At 46.5% G+C, this 10,615-nt stretch overlaps 1 protein-coding gene across 2 annotated transcripts in view; it reads right to left on the reverse strand.

Annotated features, from left to right (window-relative positions):
* The window catches only part of BRPF3 (bromodomain and PHD finger containing 3), a 35,507-nt gene that overhangs the window by 18,042 nt on the left and 6,850 nt on the right, over positions 1–10,615 (reverse strand). For both annotated transcript variants that reach the window (XM_014587873.2, XM_014587874.2), the window contains exons 3-7: positions 9,734–9,865; positions 7,021–7,149; positions 6,420–6,732; positions 5,119–5,421; positions 1,153–1,659 (exon numbers count right to left, since the gene is read on the reverse strand). In XM_014587873.2, coding sequence (XP_014443359.1) covers positions 1,153–1,659; positions 5,119–5,421; positions 6,420–6,732; positions 7,021–7,149; positions 9,734–9,865 — 1,384 coding nt within the window. The remainder of the gene's footprint in view (positions 1–1,152; positions 1,660–5,118; positions 5,422–6,419; positions 6,733–7,020; positions 7,150–9,733; positions 9,866–10,615) is intronic.

Below are 10,615 nucleotides of genomic sequence, written 5' to 3' on the forward strand. Positions count from 1 at the left end.
CACACAGAATACACTATTCTACTTGGCATTCGAGGCCCCCCACATGCAGGCCCACCTCACCCAGCCAGCCTGGGCTCCTGTTGCTCCAGGAAGCCCCTCTGTCACAGAGACCATCCTCCTTATTTCCACACACCCAGGCCTGAGCCCTGTGTTCCTGTCCACTTTTCTCCATTCTGCCTTCATCCCTCAGGGCCAGCACAGGCACCACCTCCTTGGGAAGCCTTTCTACCTCCCTCAGCTCAAATTCCTTGAACATTCTAGGAGTGCTTCCTGTCACCTGACACATAACCACAGGCTGTTCAGCACTGTGATTCCCTGTACCTCGGGTGACCACCTTCCCTCCACACTGGGCTGTGAGCTCTTCCAGAGCTGGAACAGAGTAGGACTTCTTTATTACTCCCCTCCCCATCCCTAGTGACCAGCGCATGCCGGACGTGTAATAAGGACTTAGGCCTCCATCACTTCCCCGAGACCTCATCTCCTACCACCACCCATCCTGCCCTTGCCCTGCCCTACCCTGCCCTGCTGCAACCACATTGGTTCCCTTACCATTCCTCAGATATGCAGGTATCTTCCCAGCTCCAAGGCCTATGTACTTGTTAGTCTACCTTTATGGAACATTCTTCCCCTGGATGTACAAATAGTTCATGACTTCAACTCCTTTACTCAAATGTCACCTCCTCAGAAGACTTAACAGGCTACCCTCTCTAACACCATCCCAGCATTTCTTATCTCCTTGCCCTGTTGCGTTTTCCTTTAAAACTTTTAATATAAGATACAATTTACTCATTTGCTTTTAGCCTATTTTCCTCACAAGACATATTTTTGTTTTATTTTGTTTTGTCCACTTATTTTTTTTCTCCCAGTGGCTCAAGTAGTGCCTGATAGGAACCATTTTACCACACAAAATTTTGCATCCCCCTCTGGGCCATAGACACTAGACACAATCTGACTCTCTGAAAATACTTGCTCAAAACTTGTTTCCTAGACTACAAGTCAGGTGCCAGGCTCATCTGTGAGTTCTGCAGCCCTTGATGATAATATTGGCATTCACAGGGGCCAACAGGCAGATGGTCAACTGAGAAAGGTGCTGACTGGCAAGGCAAAGTAGAAAAGCTCAGAAGAAGCGAGATAAGTCACAAGCAGGATCACCTGTCTCTTCCTCTTGCTGGGGGGACCTCTCCCCTTCACTCTCACTACAGCTCCTGCTTCTTGGTCGCTTCCGGGAGTGGTGCTCATCCTCGATGCTGACTGGAGAGGCAGGAGGGCTTGTCACACCATGGTCCTCACCATTTTCCAGGGCCCTGTCTGGGCTCCTCTGTAGCTTAACCCCATTCTTGGCCTTCTTGAAGAGAACTGATGTGCGGCGGCCCACTCCACTAAGTGGGGTACCAGCAGGGTTGTCAGGAGCCAAGAGGGACAATCTATTGATGCCATTGTCATTGAGTAGGCGTTGCAAAGGCTCGCTCCCTAGCTGCAAAGGAGATTTTTCCAAGAGCTCATCTTCTTCCATCTTTTTGGGCTTTAGGATCCGGCTTGGAGGTTTGCTATCATTGATGGGTTTCAGGGTGGGAGGATCTGGGGGGGATTCTTGCTCAGACAAGGAAGGTGCAGGCCCAGTGGGCTCTAGGGTTGGTGGGGGAGGCAGTTTGGAGTCATCTGTTAGAGAAAAAGAGAATCTGCTTGAACATTTTAGATAGAGTCTGCCCCTATAAGCCAGATATTGACACTGATAACCAAGGAGAAATAGGATGAGTTATTATAAGGCTTAAGATACATCCCAGTTCTTAGATCTGAGGCAAAGAGAAAGTCAGACTTAAGTTTTACTCACACTAATAGTTCTCAACCTTGACTATAAGTAAGAATCATCCTGAAAGTTTCTTAAAAATTCTAATGCCTTGGGACCAGCACTTGGCATAATGGCTATGTCACTGGACTCCCATGTAGTCATCCACGGTTCGAGTCCTGGACCTGGCAGCTTAAACTCACTTTGGGCACGTGTGTGTGCGTGCCCAAGATCCCGAGAGGAGAATGGAGGAGAAGGGATTGTAGCGTGACCATCCCCCCAGGGGGTGATTTTAAGCTTTCTGTCTCTCTATCTCTGTCTTTCTGGCGAACACATGAGCCCTATAGCAAAACCTCTCCAAAAAAAACAAAAAATTCTAATGCCTGGGCCAGCAGGTGGAGTGGTGATTAAGGCACTAGATTCCCACGTGGCAAACCACAATTTGGTAGCAGATTCAAAATCATGATGGGCGTGATTGATTTGGTGCATGTGTGACCAAAATCCCAGGAGAAGAATGGAAGAGAAGGGACTGGGACATGGCCATCCTCCCTAGAGAGTGATTTCTCACTTTACCTATCTCTGTCTCTCTTCAGTGAGTGCATGTACCCTATGGCAAAAATCTAAAAAACAAACAAAGGAAGGAATAAAACAATGCCTGGGCTGTATCCCAGACCAAATGAAACCAAATCTCTAAAGATGTTTTTGTTTTTTTTTTTAAAAAAAATAGGCTAATAAAGTGAGTCTAATGAAGTGAGGGTTACAAACCATCACTCTACACCTAGGAAAGCAACCTGATCAATAAATAATCAGGATAAGTCTCACTTACAAATTAAGAGTCTATAATTCTCACTAGGCCTATGTTTTTCTCATCTGTCAACCAATTTTGTATCACATAATCTAAGTGAGAGTAAATATAGCAGAGAGAAAGATTAAGTTTACAGAAGTGGAAAACTGACATTAAGTTAAATCAGTGGTTCCCAAATTTGTCTGCTCAACTACTGCCTTCAAACTTTTTTTGGGGGGGGGAGGTTTTTGCTATAGGGCGCATGTGCTTGCCAGACAGACAGAGAGAGAGAGAGAGAGACAGAAAGCGAGAAATCATCCCCCAGGGGGGATGGTCACACTGCAATCCCTTCTCCTCCATTCTCCTCTTGGGATCTTGGGCATGCACGCACACGCGCCCAGCGTCAGTTTTAAGCCACCGGGTCCGGGACACGAACTGCGGTCGACTACATGGGAGTCCAGCGACATAGCCATTATGCTAACTGCTGGTCCCCTGCCTTCAAACTTTTAAAAACAAACTTTAAAGCCACAGTCCAGACCTCCCTACCTGAATCTCTGGGAGGTAAAGTACAGCTGGGATTTTTTTTTTTTTTTAAATTTTTATAGTCTAGGTGATTCTGTTGCAGTTGGTCTACTGGGCATGAATGCACTACCAGAAACCAGGATGGGGACACAAGTGGCATACAGGCTACCACATGGGAAATCAGAGAGTCCGAAGCCCTCTGATGCCAAATGTGACCTCAGCCATGTTCCCATCCTTTGCCGATCTAAAATAAAATGGGCCATTCCCTGCAATTTGGGCCCCTACCCACTAGAGTTAACTCCCAACCTTTTGGCCTATGTGGGTAAAAGGCCTTTCCAAGCCATAAGCGCAAATCCAAGGGGAGAACTGAGAAAGACATTTTTTTTTTTTTTGGGAGAGGTTTTTTTCTTGCTATAGGGCGCGTGTGCTTGCCAGACAGACAGAGAGAGACATAGAGACAGAAAGCGAGAAATCACTCCCCAGGGGGAATGGTCACGCCACAATCCCTTCTCCTCCATTCTCCTCTTGGGATCTTGGGCACGCACGCACACACGCCCAGCATGAGTTTTAAGCCACCGGGTCCGGGACACGAACCGAGGTCGACTACATGGGAGTCCAACGACATAGCCATTACGCTAACTGCTGGTCCCAGGAAGACAATTCTTTTTCTCAACAAAAAAATTTCTTGGGGCCAGCAGATGGCAAAGTAGTTAAAGGTGCTGGATTCCCACATGGCCAACTAAGGTTCAAATCCCAGACCTGGTGGCTTGCTTTTGCGCTTTCTGTTTCTCTGTGTGGTCAAATTAAGATAATAATAATAACAACAACAACAAATGGAATTAAATAAATAAACCATTCTTTTTTTTTTTTGGAGAGGTTTTTGCTATAGGGCACATGCGTTTGCCAGAAAGAGAGAGATGGAAAGCAAGAAATCACCCCCCAGGGGGGATGGCCACGCCGCAATCCCTTTTCCTCCATTTTCTTCTCAGGACCTTGGGAACGTATGCAGGCATGCATGCCTGGCGTGAGTGTAAGCCACCAGGTCCAGGACTCAAACCATGGTCGACTACATGGGAGTCCAGCAACATAGCCATTACACCAACAGTTGGTCCCTAAATAAATAATTCTTTAAAAAATTTTTTTCTTAAAACGGATGGGAAGAAAATCAGCTTATATGGCTTTTGGGTTTCTGAAACTCACTTTTCTGGTTATCTTCTGTAGTCTAGCCTCTCTACTTAGAATGAGCCAGTAGATTCAGCTAGCTGGGGTGAAAACCATAAGATAACTCAAGAGACCAGGTATTTCTTTCTCTGTTACCCTCTACCCCCCAACTTAACCTGCTCTAAGAACCTCTCTAAGTGGCATTATAAGATAGGCTGGTGTTTAACTGTTATGTACAATATAGCTATATCAGGTGCAAACGCTAATTTTTTTTAATTGCCAGAGGGTACACAAAAGAGAGAGAGAGAAAGCACCCCACAATCTGGGTGGTCATACTGTAACCCTTTCTCCTCCACTTCTCCATCCTGTCAGGATTTGGGGCATGCACACATATGTACCTGGCATAATTTTCAAGCCGCAGCAGCTGAGATTTTTATCACAGTTGCCCATATGGGCTCTGGCTCCCTTAACCACTAGGCCTTAACCAGTAGGCCATGGGGTAGGCCCCAAAATATTCAAATTCTTAACCGGTTAGTCAACGGTTGCTGTGCTCCAGCACATGAAACTCTCTGAATCTCAATAAAGCAGCAACTAAAAATCTGTATCAGGGGCTCCCAGAAGCCTGCTCCAATACAATAGCCAACATCTACTCTGATGGATTAATATTGGTCTCTACTGATGACTATATTTTGAATTATCATTTCTGAGTATACAAAGAAATGTGACCCTTCCAAGGACTTTTGCTTGCTTACAAAAGAGTCAGATCTTAGCTTGGGGAAAGATATTCCCATTGTAAGATTTCAGTTTAGTCTTTGCCCCTCCACCTCCACCCCCAGCATCCCACCTGCCCGTAACTATCTCTCACCTCTGTCCCCATCATCTTCTGGCTCCTCCTGTAGGGCCTGCTCCAGCACAGCTGCATCCCCCTGGGGCCCTGCTGGCAGCTCCCCATTAGACACTGTTTTGTTCAGTGATGGTGGCTGTGGTGGTGGAGGCTGTGCCAGCTTCTGCCGAAGGGCGTTTATCTCTCGGCGCAGTAGGCGGACACGGCGCCTGCGGGCCCCACTAGACCGCATGGCACTCACCAGGTCCAGTTTCTCCAGCAGCTCCTTCAGCTGCACTTCTGGGGACAAATGGGCCCGGTTCTCAGGGATGAGGATGTTGTCCACTGCCAGGGAAAAGGGAGAACAGAAGAGCTGAAGAACCTGCTTAGCCCAGGACAAGGGGAAGGGACCAAATCCTTTGGATGCAAAATATTCTCCTGAAATGCCTGGGCCAGTGGCTTCCAGCAACATTACTGTGGGGCCTTTGCCCTGCAACACAACTGCCTGGAAGTAGGCAAAGGACAGATCAGAATCTGGGAAACATCTATAGGAAGTAGTTTGCAGTCACAATTACGTGCTCTGTGGAGCAGGCACAAGGCAGTTTTGCAATCCCTTGGCCTGAGTGACTGTTCAGCTGCTGCCATCAAGAATCAGAGAGCTGAGGGACCAGTTAGCGTAATGGCTATGTCGCTAGACTCCCATGTAGTCAACCACGGTGCGAGTCCTGGATCCGGTGGCTTAAACTCACGCCAGGCGCGTGTGCGTGCGTGCCCAAGATCCCGAGAGGAGAATGGAAGAGAAGGGATTGTGGCGTGGCCATTCCCCCGGGGGTGATTTCTCGCTTTCTGTCCCTCTGTCTCTCTGTCTGGCAAGAACACATGCCCTATAGCAAAAATCTCTTCCCCAAAAAAAGAAAAAAAAAAAAAAAAAAGAATCAGAGAGCCGAGGAAGGCAGAATATGGGGCTCAAAGGCAATTAAAATTTTCTGGTCTTCCACTTGCACTCTTCTGAATGAGCCACACACACTGGCACTGTACTCCCCCTGCCCAATGCTCTAATGCCATACAGATGAGATGCAGAAGAAGATCCCCGTTAGTGTTTCAGACAGACAGCTACCACTTGATTTTCCTTTTCTACCAACAAGCAGTGCTCAACTCTATCAGTAAAACTTAACCCTCAGGAACTACTGCAGTCACAGATATACCCTAGTCTTGCCTATACCCAGCTTTGCTCCTAGAAACTACCCTAAAGCCCCAAGACCCGCTCTGATCTTAGACTCTCTGGGTTCTGTCCCTGTGCCTTCTCCTGGTCCCTGTCCTCCCCATCCATCCAGACTCCTCACCGTCTTCCCAGGAGAAGCGGTAAAAATCCTTCAATTTTGGTGATTCGGGCAGGTGGGTGCCCCTCTCGGGGTCATAGCCGATGTTCTCTGCCTGCCGCCGGGCATGCCGCAGGATGGCCCCTCCCAGGTCCCGCAGGCGGACAGCTGCTCGGTGGAAAATTGTGTCTTTAGCATTATACTTCATGCAGTTGGTAACTATAAGGTTAAAGTCCTCCTCAAACTCCTCCAAGGTGCAGTACAGGTGGGACTCCAGCTTCCGCCTCATAGTAGAAAAATCCATTGGCTTGGATATGAATTCCAGGTAATCTGGAACCTAAACATATAAAACCTGTACAATTACAACAACCATTTACTAGCCAAACAGGCGCACCCTTCACTGGCAGCTTTGGCTTCCCTGTTTTCTGGTTTGGCCACGCTGGGCTCATTCAGAGCCCCAGGGGCCTGACCCACCCTGACCTGCTGACCTCTCGCCATAGGCAAAGACTACCAGCCTTGCCAGACCCCCTGCCCAGTTTTATACACCTATCACCCAATCCTCCTGGCCTACTCAGACCCTGCTTCCAGTTCAGGAGGGGTTCACTGGGACATGGGGGGAACTTGCCTCACTCAGGTTGACAGGTTCGGCAAATATGTGTGCGGGATCCTTCTCCTGCAGCAGATCGAGTGTTGTCCTCAACAAAACATTGAATGGCATCAGCTCTAGCTCCATGGCAGCCTGTTGGACTTTAACCTGTGGAGGAAGTGGGAAGACATCAAGACATCCCCTACAAAGATGTCTTTCCTTGCTAACTTGACTTTCACCAATTATGTACAACAGTTTTTCATAGGACATGAAGCTCACCACTATCTGAGAAGTTACCACCCAACCCTGAGCCTGGGAATAATGTTACCAACAGTTACCATTTTGTGAGTGTTTCCTATGTATCAAGCACTACATCTGAACTTCCAGTAATAATAGTAGTTATTATTATGGTAATCATAAAAATGAACACTTTTTATATTCTTAATAAGTTCCAGGTAATGTTCTAAGCATTTTCTGCAAAATAATGGTAGGTATAGATGAGGTATTTTACAAAGAGATAAACCAAAGCACACAGAGAATAAGTAACTAGCCTAAGGTCACAAAGCTAGTAAGAGGCAGAGTTAGGATTCAGTCTCAAACAGTTTGGTTCCACAGTGAATGCTCTTAACCATTATGCCATACTGCCTCTTTACTTGTATTACTTCAATTAATCTTTGTAATAATCCTAAAGGAGAAATTATTATCCTTATTTTACAAATATGTAATCTGAGATTTAGAGAAAGTATAATGGAGGAGTGATTAGTCTAAGCTCATCTGGCTAGAAAAGAACAGAGACAGGATTTGAACCCAGATCTGGCTTAATCCAAGGAGCATAGTGATATTAAATGTGTCTTGGACTAGAATTTCCCATCTACTGAGGTGAAATACTATCTTGTCAGCCCGTGAAACAACTAAATTGCCTAGGGTGAGCAAGGTCTCCAAGGTCACCACTCACACAGCAGGCAGCCTCATTTATTTACAGTAGTATAATGTTCAAATGTTATTTTCTACGTGTGTCCTAATATGAAAAGGTTGGGAAGTACAGATTAAACTATGAAAAGTTCCTGCCTCGTGGCTACATCAAAACTGGCTTGTCTGTTTTCCTAGGGCCAACGCCTCCTTCTCCCTCTCATTTCTCAGAACCAGAGGTGGGAAGAGAAGTTCAAGCCTGGGAAGGTAGTTTGAACCCATGGAGAAGCTCCTGAGATGTCCCGCAGGACTACCCATGTTAAATGGACAAGCATGATAGGGCTCAGAAGGGGAAACATGAGTTATTGAGCTCATGGTGGGGCCGAAGAGTATAACAGGGTTTGAAGGAAGATAGGAAGGTCTTTAATCAAGGCCTCTGAAGCATGTGAGTTACAGCTGCATTCCTGGACCAGAGAAAACCGTTTTGGCTTGCCACCCATTCAATTAATAGTAAATTAGTGTTCTCCTCTATGTGCAAAGCACTGCAGTAGACACTTCAAGGGAGGCAAAGAGAAGCAGTAATAAGAATGGTAATAATGGCGGCTGATACTTCTATAGCCTTCACTGTGTACCATGCACTGTTCTAAGCTCTTTACATATGCTCTGTCATCAAATTCTCAAAACAACCCTTATGATGCAGGCTCTATTAATATTATCCCTATACTACAGATGAGGAAACAGAAGTATTAGGAAAATTAAACAACTTGGTTAATGTAGTTAAGTACAGAGCCAGAATTTAAACCTAGGCATTCTGGTACCATAGCTTATGCTCTTAAAGCCCTATGTAATACTACGTACCTTGACATTCCCCATGTTCAGGGGCTTAGAACTTTTTCTGTAGGGCACGTGCGCTCACCAGACAGACAGAAAGCGAGAAATCACCCCCCAGGGGGTACGGTCACGCCGTAATCCCTTCTCCTCCATTCTCCTCTCAGGAACTTGGGCACGCACACACACGTGCCCGGCGTGAGTTTTAAGCCACCGGGTCCGGGACGCGAACTGCGGTTGACTATGTGGGAGTCCAGCGACATAGCCATTACACTAACTGCTGGTTCCCAGGGGCTTAGAACTTCTTGAACAGAGGTTGGAAATTTTAAATGACTCAAGACCATAAAAGTTTAAAGGCCAAGTGAGAATCTTCACAAAGTCCCAGGCCAGAGTTTTTCAACTGGTACTATCCATTAGAATGGTCTAAGAAACTTTTCAAAATACTCAAGGCCATGCTCCCCTAAAGACTTCTTGAATCAGGGAACCAGCAGTTAGCGTAATGGCTATGTCGCTAGACTCCCATGTAGTCGACTGCAGTTCGAGTCCCGGACCCGGTGGCTTAAAACTCACGCCTGGTGTGTGCACGTGTGTGCCCAAGATCCTGAGAGGAGAATGGAGGAGAAGGGATTGCGGCGTGACCATCCCCCCTGGGAGGTGATTTCTCGCTTTCTGTCTCTCTGTCTCTCTCTGTCTGGCGAGCGCACGTGCCCTATAGCGAAAATCTCTCAAAAAAAAAAAAAAAAGACTTCTTGAATCAGACGCTCCAAGGATGGGTCATCCATATGATAGTATGCTTATACTTAAGGACTCAAAGAGCTGAACCCCAAAAGGTGGAAGTCATGAGCAGCACCATACCCAATACAGAGTAGGTAGACCTTGGAGCAGACAGTACTGGGTAGGAAGGGGAGAAAAATAGCTAGCACCAGACGGAGGCTCTTTGGTCTCCCAGTGCCACACTAACAGTGAGAGAAAGAGAACTTGAACAAGAGCCCTGAAGCTAGAGGCTCATCCCTACCTGTTCCCGCTTGAGCTTTTCTCTCTTCCGAATCAGTTCAATTAACAGCCGTGCCCGCTCCAAGTCATGCCGGAGCTTCTGCCAGTATTTCAGCTCTTCCTTTACTGCGCTTGTCTTCTCATCCTGCTCACGCTGAAAAGGGGAAAAGGAAAAGCTGAGGGCCTCCTCCCTGCCTAGCCCTCTCTTGCTAAAGCTTCGTGGAGCTTTACCAGGTAAGAGTCTTGTCCCTTTCCTTGACCCACCATCCTTGAGAGCCCTTTTACCCCCTCTTTACCCCATGCTTTCCTCCTGAACTTCCTCAGCCTTAAATTTCATCAGTAAAGCACAATTTTAACCATTGCTGGCTTGGGGCCTGAGGTTACTTCCCCCTGTCCTGGGAGACATCAGGGAGCTTCTCTGCTACTCAGGTCTATAAAGAATTTCAAAAGAAAACTAACAGACACCTTAGAGGTAGAAAGATTTTCACCCTAGAGCTTCAAATTGGCTAGAAAACAAAGTAAAGTTCTTACAAGCTTGTAGTAACTAGCTTAAACATACTGTGATAAAACAACAATACCTGTGATTACTGCCCTAGAAGAGGTTATAGTTGTAGATAAGAGAAGGAAGAAACCCAAGGTTTGAAGCACAAGGACATATTAGCATAAAGACAACAAAAACAGATAACATAAACTGAATATAAAATTCTTAGAGGATACAAATAGAGTAAGGATTTGAGTGGATCAGGCAAGGGTTCTTGGAGGGAGCAATCTTAGAGTTTCACATACAATGAGGGATATGGATGAAGGTCCTCTCCTGGAACCAAAGGGACCAGCAGAGTGGAAATGTGGAAGCATAAACAATGATTCTTTGCTTGGAGAGCTGGCTAGAGCAAGAATGCTAAAG

This window comes from Tupaia chinensis, unplaced genomic scaffold, assembly GCF_000334495.1.
Source record: "Tupaia chinensis unplaced genomic scaffold, TupChi_1.0 Scaffold000238_1, whole genome shotgun sequence".
Taxonomy (NCBI): Eukaryota; Metazoa; Chordata; class Mammalia; order Scandentia; family Tupaiidae; genus Tupaia; species Tupaia belangeri.